The 14810-nt window shown below is 40.3% G+C and overlaps 1 protein-coding gene across 1 annotated transcript in view; it reads left to right on the top strand.

Annotated features, from left to right (window-relative positions):
* The window catches only part of LOC124862267 (COP9 signalosome complex subunit 1-like), a 49069-nt gene extending 34466 nt beyond the window's left edge, over nucleotides 1-14603 (top strand). The window contains exons 10-13 of the mRNA XM_047356087.1: nucleotides 9776-9856; nucleotides 10597-10734; nucleotides 10809-10943; nucleotides 14061-14603. Coding sequence (XP_047212043.1) covers nucleotides 9776-9856; nucleotides 10597-10734; nucleotides 10809-10943; nucleotides 14061-14135 — 429 coding nt within the window. The 3' untranslated portion in view covers nucleotides 14136-14603. The remainder of the gene's footprint in view (nucleotides 1-9775; nucleotides 9857-10596; nucleotides 10735-10808; nucleotides 10944-14060) is intronic.
* Nucleotides 14604-14810: the final 207 nt, after the last annotated feature.

Below are 14810 nucleotides of genomic sequence, written 5' to 3'. Positions count from 1 at the left end.
GATGAGTCCAAGTTTGAGATCTTTGGTTCCAACCACCGTCTCTTTGTGCGGCGCAGAGAGAGGTGAACGGATGGACTCTACATGCCTGTTCCACCTGGAGCATGGAGGAGGAGGTGTGATGGTGTGGGGATGCTTTGCTGGTGACACTGTTGGGGATTTATTCAAAATTGAAGGCATACTGAACCAGCATGGCTACCACAGCATCTTGCAGCGGCATGCTATTCCATCCGGTTTGCGTTTAGTTGGACCATCATTTATTTTTCAACAGGACAATGACCCCAAACACACCTCCGGGCTGTGTAAGGTCTATTTGACCAAGGAGAGTGATGGGGTGCTGCGCCAGATGACCTGGCCTCCACAGTCACCGGACCTGAACCCAATCGAGATGGTTTGGGGTGAGCTGGACCGCAGAGTGAAGGGAAAAGGGCCAACAAGTGCTAAGCATCTCTGGGAACTACTTCAAGACTGTTGGAAAACTATTTCAGGTGACTACCTCTTGAAGCTCATCAACAGAATGCCAAGAGTTTGCGGAGCACAAAGCAAAAGGTGGCTACTTTGAAGAACCTAGAATATAAGACATATTTTCAGTTGTTTCAATCTTTTTTGTTCAGTATATAATTCCACACGTGTTAATTCATAGTTTTGATGCCTTCAGTGTGAAGCTACAATATTCATAGTCATGAAAATAAAGAAAACTCTTTGATTGAGAAGGTGTGTCCAAACCTTTGGTCTGTACTGTAGATCTATTGCACCTCTGTCTCCAGGATTGTCCATGTGAATGTTGAAGTCTCCCACAATAATTAAACAGTCATAATCAACACATTGTGATTTGAAGGTCCTGATTAGGAGGTGATAGATTAGGAGGTGGTGGGGCTCTGCGGCATTTGGAAGATGTTGGTCCAGTAGCAGGGCCTCGGCCGGGGGGGGGTTTGAATGTAGAAGAGATCAGTACCATTTGGGTCCCGATTTTAAGAGCTCCTTTCATGTTATCAGAACCCAGTAAAGCAAAACGCCGGCTCAGTAGGGAGATGGGAGAGTTCTGTGCGGTCTGGGTCGGGGTCTGGGGTAAAGGGGGTTTACTGGGGGTGTCAGTCTGGTTCTGGGTTTGGGGGGATGGGGGTATAACGGGGGGGGTCCACTTCTCCTGTGGATTTTGATGGGGAGACCTTTTGTGATGACCTCTCTTTCTCAGCCAACTGGCTGATTGTTTCTGCAATCATTGTTGTTGATACTCCATGTTATCTGCTGAAGGTCGAAGGTGCTGGCAGACTATTTACAGAATAGAAGAGATTAGATGTGAGACGTCTGGCTCCTGGCTTGTTCAAACAGAAACCATCTTGCTTGAAGAGTTATCTTTTTCCCAATAATAGTAAGTTGTTGATGAGTTCACAGGTGTGGTAGTACAATGTTTTTTTCACCACTTATTAATCATCAGAAGTCTGGAAAAAACCCCATCTCCACAGAAAATCGGTGCAAAGAGTCCGCTGAGAAACACCTTGATATTGAGACCTCCAACAATATTCAGAAGACGAGTGAAATCCTACTTCAATCCTTCTGATCGATTTTTTCTTATACCACATTACTGGTACCAATCATAACTTCTGTGTTTTTCTTGTGGCAGAAGTTTTTAATCCCATCCACAGCTGTGTTGCCCACTATTAGGGTTCTTGGTCTGGTGGGGCGCTTTTTCTCTGTCAATTTAGGAGAAGACTGTTTAGAATGAAGGTTGTTCTCAAACCTTCTATTGTTATCAGAAGATGGATAATTTTCCTGGTTTTCATTCTCTAGTGGGGCAAATCTGTTTTGGAGGGGAATTCCATTATTTCCAGCTGTCTCACTTCTATCAGTTGTTGTGACAGCAGCTTGCTGTCGAAGTCTCCTTTTCCCAGGGGAAACGGGGGCATTTCTCTGTAATTCTGGCCATTCAAATTTATTTAATTGCTGAGATCTGAGAGCTGGCTGTCACTATTTGGGATCACAGGCAGAGTTGAATCATCGTTGTATCCCATATTCACCTCCACATTCACTTTTAGTTGGTGGATTTTCATCTCCAAAACAGCCAATTTCTGTAAAAGTTTGTCAAAGTCCTCTGGTGAAGGGAGGCATTTTGTGCTGATTAGCTGGCGTCAACTTGTCCTTCTTTCGAGTTCGATTATAAAAACAACAAAATCCTTTAGAAAAAATAATAATAATAATCCTTGGGAGTCACTGGTTAGAAGTAGTTTTAGTCCAATATTTCTGTAATTTTGGCTAAGAGATAAAAAGTTATGAGTAAAACAATGCAAGCAAGCAGGGAGCTTAGGAGCAGGCAGAGAGGCAGAAGCAGAGTGTGTGTGTTTATGTATGTACGTGTAATGTACACACACTGGCCACTTTATTAGGTACACCTGTCCAACTGCTCGTTAACGTAAATTTCTAATCAGCCAATCACATGGCAGCAACTTAGTGCATTTAGGTATGTAGACATGGTCAAGACGATATGCTGCAGTTCAAACCGAGCATCAGAATGGGGAAGAAAGGTGATTTAAGTGACTTTGAATGTGGCATGGTTGTTGGTGCCAGACAGGCTAGTATTTCAGAAACTGCTGATCTACTGGGATTTTCACGCACTACCATCTCTAGGGATTACAGAGAATGGTCTGAAAAAGAGAAAAATGGGCCCCTTATTATCAATTGTGTCAACGTGAGTATTGCTGCAGACCATGTCCATCCCTTTATGACCACAGTATACCCATCTTCTGATGGTTACCTCCAGCAAGATAACGTGCCATGTCATAATGCATGAATCATCTCAGACTGATTTTTTTGAACATGACAATGAGTTCACTGGACTCAAATGGCCTCCACAGTCACCAGATCTCAATCCAATGGATTCTTTGGGATGCGGTGGAACGGGAGATCTGCATCATGGATGTGCAGCCAACAAATCTGCAGCATCTGTGTGATGCTGGAATGTTTCCAGTACCTTGTTGAATCTATGCCACGAAGGATTAAGGCAGTTCTGAAGAGGGTCCAACCCGGTACTAGCAAGGTGTACCTAATAAAGTGGCTGTGAGTGTATATAAGAAGTGAAAGAGACGGTGATGTTGAGAAAATGGAGGAAATTTCAAATATTGAATCGGCGGAAGAGCTGGTCAAGTGGGGAGAGGAGCAGCTCATTCCCAAAGAAAGTTGGTTCAGCAGGGACGATGTTAAACGAAAGACTGCAGGGGCAACGTTTGGCTCGGGAGTGAGGTGGTTTGCAGTGGCGGGTCCGGCTGGTAGTGGTTAGGTTAGTGTTACCGTTCATTTATCGTTAACGAGGTGAACTGCTCAGTATATCATGATATTCATTTTAGGCCATATCACCCAGCCCTAATATGTACGTCTACATACAAGTATCTGAACTGTGTTATGTCCCTATCAGTCCACATTGAGAATGTCGGGTCAGAGTGAAGGAAGAAAATGATGGTTATCTTTCAATGTATCTGAATAAAATGCAGCTGTAAACTTAAAGTTCAGTCTGAATTGATGCACATTTTTAAGTGTATTATGAACTGCAGGAATTCCGTATAAAAGGAAGATTTTACAGGCAAGAAGAATTAAAGTACAGTGGGTATAGAAGACCCTTTGCAAGATGTGACTTCTAACTTACACAAAGGAGATACTGAAGCATTTAACCAGTAACAGAGTTTTTAAATGTGAGAAGCCACTCCAAAACAGAGTCTACACCTTTGCAACACAGACCTGCGAACCCTAGGAGGCCACCCACCTCAGACAAATGAACCTTATCAAGGGAGTTAAAAAAATGTTTTTGCAAAAATAACAGAATTGTCTGAAATAATTGTACAACATTATTCTAACCAGTCAGTGAAGAAGGGAGGTTACTCCATCTACGGAAATCATCCAATTCTCTGAAACAAGGGGAGTAAAATTTGTAGAAGCAAGACTGGAAAGAGGAGTCACATTTATAATCATATATTTAAATCTCAACAGACTAACTTGAAAGGGCATATCTGCCATTCGAAAGTGGCGAGCTAAACTATTAATTGGAAAGTTTAATTTTATATAACAGATCATCAGCATATAAGGATACCTTCTATTCACAGATACCCTTAAAAAGGGGGGATGACCTTAATACTACAGAACATAGAGTCAGTTCAGAGGTTGGTGCGAGAAAAGTGACAAAAGCAAAAGGTGATGCAAGACACTCTTGAAAAGTTCCACGACCCAGAGCAAAATACTCTTCATCATTAGTGTGGACACTCACCTTAGGGGAGAAGTAAAGATTATTTCAAGAAAATAAATTTGACACCAAATCCAAATTTTTCCAATACGGCAAAGAAAATATTCCCACTCAACCCTATCAAAAGCCTTCTCAGCATCTAAGGAAATTACAAATTCCGAAAAAAGCTTAGCGTGAATTATATTAAAAACCCTACGAACCACAAGTGGGGTCTTTTTTTAAGGAGGAATGCGATAGTAGCTTGTGTCAAAGTAAACGGTAATGCGGCAGTCTCCAAGGATTCATTGTATACAGATAAAAGCCAATTTGTCTATAAATGTTTCCGTGGGCCGTATAAGATTGCATGCTCCTAATAGCATTCACTATCTCCGTGAGGGCAAGTTGGTAAATCTAAGTGTCTAGCAGCACTAGAATCAATGACAGGACCTGGAAGGCACTGGAGAAATTGTATACATTCTAGCGGTGTCTGAAGGAAATTCAGATTTATATAAACAGGAGTAAAATGATTTAAATATGGCATTAATTTCCAAAGGGTCTTTAATTGAAACAGAAGCATTTGGGAGGCGGTTTGTTGTCGTAATTGGTAAGAAATTGAATGATTAGCCTTATCCCCATATTGCGACTATACAACTCCAGGTAGCCCTCAAAAGCACGCCCAATGGATTTCTAGCAGAGTTCTACAAAGAATTCTGGGATATTTGGCACCAACATTCCACAGAATGTTGCAGGAACCAAAGAAAATAGTAGACCTCTGCCAAATTTAAAATCTACCAACATTAGTCTCCTGTTAAAACCAGGAAAAGACCCTGTAATTCCTACCAACTATTGTCCCATATCCCATATTCATGACCTTAAAATAATATGTTAAGCCCTAAACTATTCCTACACTAAAAATATTGAGAATACTATACTGTCTTTAGATCCGAAAAAAAAACAACTGATAGTACATTGGAGATTCTTAGTTGGAACCTTGTGTAAGTTTGGTTTTGGAAACTTTCATAAACTGGTTAAAAATGTAGAGTTCATGCTAAACAGTTAATGGTCTATTTATTAAATAAATAAATGAAACATTATGAAATAAGTATTACATCAATAAATAGATAATGATTTAATGTGACGATGAAATTGTGAAATATCTGAATGCATATTAGATTCTCAGCTCATTATGAAATATATTTCATTTTCCATTAAAAATCAGTTTTGTAATATAAAATAATTTTCCTATTAACTTTTTTACTTAATAATTAAAATTGTTGTTGAGTCTATTTTGATGTAATTCCAGCATTTTTATTTTATTTCAAAATGTCATTTTTTTAAAAGCCAGCTTTTATTTTATAAGGTTGATTTTTTCCCATGGCCATTTATTTCATAGTGTCACTTTACAACTGAATGACTGTGGGGCCAATCAGCATCAACGGGCTGGACCTGCATCCTCATTGGCTGAGCATAAATAGAGATTAGTTTCCTGGGTACCTGCTTCTTGAGCAGCTACTGTGCCAGCTTAAGGTTCAGGAAGGATGGTGGAGTTTCTTTGACTTCATTCAGCTCTGGTTACTTTAGCAGTCAATTTGAGGGGAATTATTATCATATGATGCCATTTTGAGTTGTTTGGATGACATCTTTCAAATGATCGGGATGATAATTGCTCTCCAGAATGCTGGCATCGACGACACCATTGTGGATACCCTAAGAGCCATTGAGCACCGTGTCCACTTGGAAAATGCAGAGCACAGCACTCAACTCTTTATTGCTGTCTGGCATAGCCATTGGGGTTATTGCTGTAACGTTTTCTGTGTCACCCAGCACAGTTCACTGCAGTCAACTGAGCCGACAGTCACACCAGTCGACGTTAGTTCTCTGTTAAAGATTAGCTTCGCGCATACACGGTGCATTACGGTAATAGAGCAGACCAGACCCCTGTCCAGGCAACGGTTGAGAAATTAAGAGGAAAACAGAAAAGTAACCTTAAGAACATTTATGTTAATGACATATTTACAACTTTCACATACATGTTTATGCAAAAAAAAAGTTCTGCTCTCAGAAACTTTTAAATGACTAGTTGTCCCAATTTACAATTAACGCTGAAAGCAGCATTGGGCAGCCCTCGCAGCTCAGCGCCGCTCTGGCTGTGTCGCAGTTGCGGGAGCCTGGCATCACCGCCAGCACGCCACTAGGTGTCACTGTGAGCAAGCTTTTATGCAATCGTTGGTCATGCAGAGTTTTGCTCTGGTGAGAAGCATTCAAAATTTGGCTGAAATACGACCTTCCCGATAGTAGCTGCACTCCCTTCCTGTTTGATGGGGAAGGATTAACAAAGACTTTCTTCATGCTTTGCAGGAGATTTAAACCTTGTCTAATGAGACATAATAATTTTGATTACCGTAAATTCCGGAGTACATAGCGCACCTGATTAAAAGCTGCATGCTCTAATTTTAGAAAGAAAACCAATTTTGTACTTGTACAGGCTGCACCGAATGTTAAGCCACAGGTGTCCCACTCTGTAATATGATTTACACAGAAAGATATTACAAGTAAGGAATTTTTAACTTTTAATTTAATCCGTATGGTAATATAGACAAATGCATATTGCAAATGCTTTTTTTCTAACAGTGGCTTACACGGCTACCTTTAAATATACGTACCTTATCAGTAACACACAAATTTTGTTGCTAATGCTTTTTTACTGAACAGTGCTCAAACAACATTCCAATATCTCCTAACTGACATACACTGCAGGCTACCAGGTCAAAAGTCATTGATCGTCTTCTTCATCTTCTTCCTGCGCACTGAAACCATAAAAGTCCTGTTCATTAGTGTCCGAATTGAACAACCTCAGGATTTCATCACTCACTTCAGCCTCTTCGTTGACGCTCTCACTTGAGCGCACCCGGTCCCCTTATCACGCAGCAGTCCAGCCTTTCAAAACCCATTGGTGATTTTCCATGTTGATGAAGGTGAATATAAATGTCTGATTTACAATAACGGGAATTGAATTGTGAAAGTGCCCTTGATTTATCGCACAGGTTCATTGGACCTCTTTGAACTACTCATCAATTTGATTGGACTACTGTTACCAGGCAAAATGTTTTTGGCGGCATGAAAAAAAACATGCATTAGCCGCACCGTTGTATAGGCCGCAGTGAAAAAAGTAGCAGCTTATAATCTGGAATTTACTGTACATTTTCAGAATGTTAAAGAATGTCAATCAGCTAAGAAACCTGTCATTTAGTTTTTAGTGGGTGGGGCTGAAGAAATGTCATCAATTGATTTTGCCAAGATGTTGAGCATTTTGTGCACAATGATTCATACCAAATTTGGTGTGAATCCCATGATGCATGAGGAAGATGGAGCATTTGAAGGGGGCACTGTTGATTCAAATTACATTGTAATCCAATAGAGCTGTTTGAAAGATGACAAAGAACCATATTCAGTTTGAAGTAAATTGGACTATGCATGTGTAATTTAGAGCCAAACAGAGGCCACGGAGTGACATCAGACTTTCCAACGCCGCCACGGCCACACCCTCTAGCCAAATCACTTAGTATTGGAGACCAACTTCCCCAGAAGGTTTCATGGCTGTGGTGGAATTAGGCCATGCCCACCAAATATTTCACTGGATATCTTCTGCGGGCTGGACTAAGATCGATCACACAGAATTTGGTGCATATCAGATGATCTATGTGGAAATTAGAGCCAAATGTATGGTGATGTCAAGACGTCACACTTCGCCACCAGGGCCACAGCGTCCAAAGATAGTCTCTGTGTTCCAACCGAAGTTAGACCAACTTATCTGGCTTTTGACAGGCATTCGAGTTGATTAGGTCAAAAAAGTCAGAGGGGACCCTTTCCAAGTGAAAAAAGTGACTTCTTGTTCTAAGGGGGTGTGGCTTCAATGATGTCATCATTTGACCACATAGGATTGTTGGGCATGAGAAGAGGGATCAATCATGCCCAGTTTGGTCTAATTAGTCCTTTCTATGTGAAAGTTAAGCTGATAGCTCAAAATCCCTAGAAGTAGTTCATTAAAGTTCTACATGTATGAAAAGTCAAAAAAGCCCAAAAATGACCCTTTGACCCAAAATAGCCAACATTCCGTTGGTTTTAGGGCATACCTCCAAGAGACTTTTTTTCATTATTTGAAGTACCGTGTACCATATTTCAAATCTGTAGGATTTACCAGTTGGCCTATTTCAATTTAGGGGGCACTGTTGAGCCATTTGGCCACACCCATTTTCAATTCCATTAAAATACCTACATTTTATGTTGGCAACAATTTGGGGTAAAGAGTTTTTCAATATGTTGAGGCCTCCAACAAGCCAATTCATTTTCTGGAGGAATAATAAACGGAGCACCTTCTGCCTTTTGCTCTGGCCTAATAAAAACTACAATTACAATAGGACTTAACAGCTCTTTCTCTGCTCGGGTCTACTTAATACATAACAAAATCCTTCATCGAAGATACTATATAGGTCAACAGATGTTTAGGATGGGTTTTGCACCGTCGAGTACCTGCTTACAGCGCACAGACAATATACTTGACAATTATATCCGTACACTATGGTTACCTACACCTGTTCTTCACCAGAGCTTCTGGTGTGGATATGTGAAATGTCTCAGATGTAATATTTTACCTTCCCCCCCTCAGCTTGCTAGTTGTGCAACTTAGATGATGTCACCTTGGAGACAAATTCAGTTCACATGACTTATGTATTGCTAACAAAACTATCATCATGAATTGGAAAAGTAAAATATTCTTGGTATTATCCAGTATTTAGACATTTTGTTGCCTCTGCCTCCACTTCAGGTCATACTCTCTGGGCTCTTTTGATCGGCTCCAACACCTAGTGGGAATGGGGGCCTTTGGCTTTTACCTACAGGGATTGTTGTTGATATGGGGGGTGTCTAGGTTTGGGGGATTTGGCGTGTCCCTGGGTTAGGATCGCTGGGGGTCTGGCGCCAGGGGGCTTTGTTCGCCTCTGAGGTGGGGCTTGGTGGCCTTTGAGGGTGAATTTTGGTGTCTGTATGTGATGCTTTTGGGGTGTCCGTACTAACGGACATAGGGTATTGCCCTGGCGCATGCCGCCCCTGGGCTTGGGTCCTGGTGTATTTGTCACCAGGGTTTTGGGCCAGTGCGTGTGCCAGTGTCAGGCCCGGCCCAGAGGCCTTCGATGCATTGATGGGCCATTTGTGAGCCTCCTAAGCTGGCTGTGAGGTATATATTTTTTTCTACCATTTCATTGCAAGTGCTTTCTCCTTCAGGGAGTGCATTCTGCTGGAGAGTCTATTTGAGGGAGTTACTCAACTTCATAAATAAGATTTCACCTGGTGGTACTGTCTCCCCAAAAGAGGGCACGGCTTGTTTAAGGCCTGCTTCCATCTGGTCGTCAGTTGCGTTTACCCTTTTTGCCATCAAATTGTTGCTTTCACTGTATCCCACTTACTGTTGTTTTCCCATATGTGTTTAAATTGGTTTTATTAAGGGTAATGGGTAAATATTTTGGGAACTTTTGATTTCGATATATAAAGTTTTTACTTTGGTGTTTCTTTCAGGATAACTTGCTGTTGGACATGTACTTGGCTCCTCACATCAAAACTTTGTACAGTCAGATCAGAAACAGAGCTCTAATCCAGGTGAGACATACAGCATGTGTGTTATCAAAGCTGAGTTGTTCATTTGTTTAAGTATTTTATGATGTTGTGTTGAGGTTATTGAAATCTACCAGTCTAGTTGTGGCATTAGGTCTCGTAGAGAGCTATTATCCACAAATGGAGAAAACAGGGAAGAGTGGGCTAACTGGTATTTTGGTCAGCCTAGCAAAATACCGATTAAGGTCATTGTTTATTATTCAACAACAAAAAAAACTGGGCAAAAATGGCATCAAAGGGAAAGTTCCAATATCAAACCACTGCAGAACAAAAAGTCCCATCTCACAGTTTTAAAAAAAACAACCTGAGAATCTTAAAGAACTTAATGAAAATATTCTGTGGACTGACAAGACAGAAGTGGAACCTTTTAGGTGGTGTGTGTTACTTTTGGCACTTGCATGCAGCCAGGCAATGATCTGATGCAAACATGCAACTTCACCTATAAATACATCAAATTAAAAAGAAAACAAAGGCTTGTTGCCAGATATCACAAATGCTTGATGACAGTATTTGGTTAATGTTTTTTTTTTTTTTGCTTGATACATAAAATTCATTTGAAAACTAGTTTTGTATTTCCTCAGGTTATCTTTACCTGATATTAAACTTTGCTGTTCCAAAACGTAAGCGTGAAATAAGCTAAAACAGAGCAAATTTATAAAAAGGCAACATTTTTTTACAGCGCTTTATGTGTAGATGTAAGTTTTATTTTTTGTTTGTGTTTTCAGTATTTCAGCCCCTATGTTTCAGCTGACATGACAAAGATGGCTCAGGCTTTCAATACCACAGTAGCAGCTTTGGAAGATGAACTTACCCAACTAATACTTGAGGGCCTTGTCAACGCACGTATCGACTCTCATAGCAAGGTTAAAAATCCATAAAATCAAAACTTTTATTTATTTATTTTTGGTTAATCCTGATAATCTGCTGCTGTTGACAGATTCTATATGCCAGGGATGTGGACCAGAGGAGCACCACGTTTGAAAAATCGCTCCACATGGGAAAAGAATTCCAGAGACGAGCAAAAGCTATGATCCTCCGTGCTGCTGTGCTTCGTAACCAGATCCATGTCAAGGTAAAAATTTTTTATTAAAGATCATATCTTTTGCACCTTTGAACTGCTCCGGTGACTGCAGTTCCTCTAAAAACACTCCCATTTAAATTTAATTACGTTTCATTCTGGTGGGTAAAATTAAACAAATTCAATATTTGCGTACAGACACAAGACAGAGACGGCATGGAACAGTAGTGCCTAGACAGTGTAGTTCAATTCAGTTTATTTATATAGTGCCAATTCACAGCCTATAGTTCATTCATCCCCAGTTCACACTGAAAGTATTCACTTTTTCTAAATTTTGTATTATGTTACAACCTTTTTCCAAAATGGATTAAAGTTATTTTTTTCCCTCAAAATAAAGTCTTGCAAATATATCAAAACCAAAAAACTAAGAAATCACATGTACACAGCCTTTGTCATTAAGCTGAAAATGGCTTCATCGAAGGCGACCTGTGGTAAATTCAGTTCATTGGACAAGATTTGAAAAGACAAACCCGTTTATACAAGGCCACAGTTAATAGTACTTGTCGGAGCCCAAACCACATGAAGTCAAAGGAATTGTCTGTATAGGACCTTCTTACAAATAAAAAAACCCCACAAGATTAAGAAAATTATTTACAACTAAATTACTCAGGAAGGCCGCAATAATAAAGTTCATCATCAGTTTTAAATTGAATAAAATACATGAATGGTGTTTGTGACGCCAGTAAATAAATTTGGAATATGATCTCAATATGATCTTAAACTTTCTTTATGATACAATTGCTGGATCAAAAGGGAATGTGGAAACGAATAGGGGAGTTGGTTTTTGAGGTGAATGTGATTGTGTTACTATTCTTATAGGACTGCAACTAATGATTTTGCTAATGGAATAACCTGCCAACTATGTTTGCGATTAATCGATTAATAGTCGTATCGCAAAATGTGCTTAATAGGACATTTTCTTTTACAGAATTTGAACCAAGTGAAGCTAAAACTATGCCACTTGATGAGTTCTGGATAGAGCATATTTAGAGACAAAGAAGGATTTTTATCTTAAATGCAAAACATACAAACGTTTTGTACAATTTTACACCTAATTACTGCTCTGAGTGGGTTGCTCTTTCAGTAAATGCCATGTTTCAGAGTCTGTATACGCCAGTTAATGATTATTCAATTACTAAATTAGTTGACAATTATTTCAATAATCGGTTAATCGCGATTAATTGTTTCAGCCCTGTATGCTTATAAAAATGACATTTATTTAACCAGGTAAAGCCTCATTGATTTTAAAAATCTCTTTTCCAAGATGGACCTGGAAAGCTGTGTTCCCTAACTAGGAATCAAACCCGTGCTACTGCTGTGAAAGCACTGAATCCTGACCACCAGGGAACCTTTTTTGACATTACTTAGGCTGCTTTAGATAAGTACCGTTTTACAGGGCACAGATGAACAAGACAATAAAATGTGACCGGCGAATCGGCAGTGTTTTGCTGCCCCTCATTTTTCAAATCATGGGCAAACCAGCAGACCAGTTCTTGTTTCAGTCACGTGGTACAGCCGACTCACGAGACCTGAAATGTCACCACACACGTCATCAACACAAGCCTTGATACGCGCTTCACAAAACCTTCCTGGATTACTCGACACACGCTTCGAAGCCTATACAGGTCCTTCTCAAAATATTAGCATATTGTGATAAAGTTCATTATTTTCCATAATGTCATGATGAAAATTTAACATTCATATATTTTAGATTCATTGCACACTAACTGAAATATTTCAGGTCTTTTATTGTCTTAATACGGATGATTTTGGCATACAGCTCATGAAAACCCAAAATTCCTATCTCACAAAATTAAAAGGGTCTCTAAACGAGCTATGAACCTAATCATCTGAATCAACGAGTTAACTCTAAACACCTGCAAAAGATTCCTGAGGCCTTTAAAACTCCCAGCCTGGTTCATCACTCAAAACCCCAATCATGGTAAGACTGCCGACCTGACTGCTGTCCAGAAGGCCACTATTGACTCCCTCAAGCAAGAGGGTAAGACACAGAAATAAATTTTGAACGAATAGGCTGTTCCCAGAGTGCTGTATCAAGGCACCTCAGTGGGAAGTCTGTGGGAAGGAAAAAAGTGTGGCAGAAAACGCTGCACAACGAGAAGAGGTGACCGGACCCTGAGGAAGATTGTGGAGAAGGGCCGATTCCAGACCTTGGGGACCTGCGGAAGCAGTGGACTGAGTCTGGAGTAGAAACATCCAGAGCCACCGTGCACAGGCTGTGTGCAGGAAATGGGCTACAGGTGCCACATTCCCCAGGTCAAGCCACTTTTGAACCAGAAACAGCGGCAGAAGCGCCTGACCTGGGCTACAGAGAAGCAGCACTGGACTGTTGCTCAGTGGTCCAAAGTACTTTTTTTGGATGAAAGCAAATTCTGCATGTCATTCGGAAATCAAGGTGCCACAGTCTGGAGGAAGACTGGGGAGAAGGAAATGCCAAAATGCCAGACGTCCAGTGTCAAGTAGCCACAGTCAGTGATGGTCTGGGGTGCCGTGTCAGCTGCTGGTGTTGGTCCACTGTGTTTTATCAAGGGCACGGTCAATGCAGCTAGCTATCAGGAGATTTTGGAGCACTTCATGCTTCCATCTGCTGAAAAGCTTTATGGAGATGAAGATTTCATTTTTCAGCACGACCTGGCACCTGCTCACAGTGCCAAAACCACTGGTAAATGGTTTACTGACCATAGTATCATTGTGCTCAATTGGCCTGCCAACCCTCCTGACCTGAACCCCATAGAGAATCTGTGGGATATTGTGCAGAGAACGTTGAGAGACTCAAGACCCAACACTCTGGATGAGCTAAAGGCCGCTATCGAAGCATCCTGGGCCTCCATAAGACCTCAGCAGTGCCACAGGCTGATTGCCAATATGCTAATATTTTGAGAAGGACTTGTATTGTGAGGGTAACTTCTATATTACACGTAGTAATCTTATAACTTTACAAGTTTTTCTGAACAGTACTGTCAGGAACTCCTTGTATCATTGTAAGAATCCTTAAGAATTATCTAAAAGAGATACTGACAAACCGACAAAGTACTGTGAATACAAAAGAGAAACTACAGTTTAAATCATGTTTTTTTTTTCCCTTCTTAGTCTCCACCCAGAGAAGGGAACCAGGGTGAGCTGACACCAGCCAACAGCCAGACCAGGATGAGTACCAACATGTGAGGAGATTAAACTGAATCTGCAGATTGGAGAATAGTCTCTCTTTATGCACAACCATCCCACCTCTCCCCATTAAAACAACACACAAGTAGGCATAATTTACAAGTTATCTGTTCTACCAACATAAAAACAAAAAATTTGATGTGGCGTGAAAATTTATTATGATCACCATTTAAAAAAAAACCTGAGCACATCAGATGTAAATTATTAGTGAATGAAGTCTCTCTTGTAACACTTGATGTTAAACCTTATCAGAAACAATGTTTTAAAATAAACCCTTTTCAAAAAATGTGACTCCAATATTGTCTGGAATTTGGAACGCTTGGTCTGTAATTTTTAGCTTTGTTTCATTTCGCTTCTGATGGATGACATACTTTTACCTGAGCTGAATTCATTTTACATAAACTTATATCGGGTCTTTTGGGTAACTATTGGAAATAAAAATGTTTTTGTTTATTCCAGTGGACTGATCATCAGAATCAGCTTTATTGCCAAGTGTATGCACACAAACAAGGAATTTGACACTGGTGCACTTTTTTTTCAAATATAAATAAATGGAAATAAAAAACTATCTTTTAAATGTACGTACATACTCAAGTGACTTTACAAGAGAAGATAATGTGAGATCTGTCCAAGTATGTATGGTGAAGAAACTGTCTCTGGGGCGGAGCAAACAAA

Source organism: Girardinichthys multiradiatus, chromosome X (assembly GCF_021462225.1).
Source record: "Girardinichthys multiradiatus isolate DD_20200921_A chromosome X, DD_fGirMul_XY1, whole genome shotgun sequence".
Lineage (NCBI taxonomy): Eukaryota > Metazoa > Chordata > Actinopteri > Cyprinodontiformes > Goodeidae > Girardinichthys > Girardinichthys multiradiatus.
The sequence above is the reverse complement of the archived record's forward strand: the minus strand, read 5'-3'. Positions and strand labels throughout refer to the sequence as shown.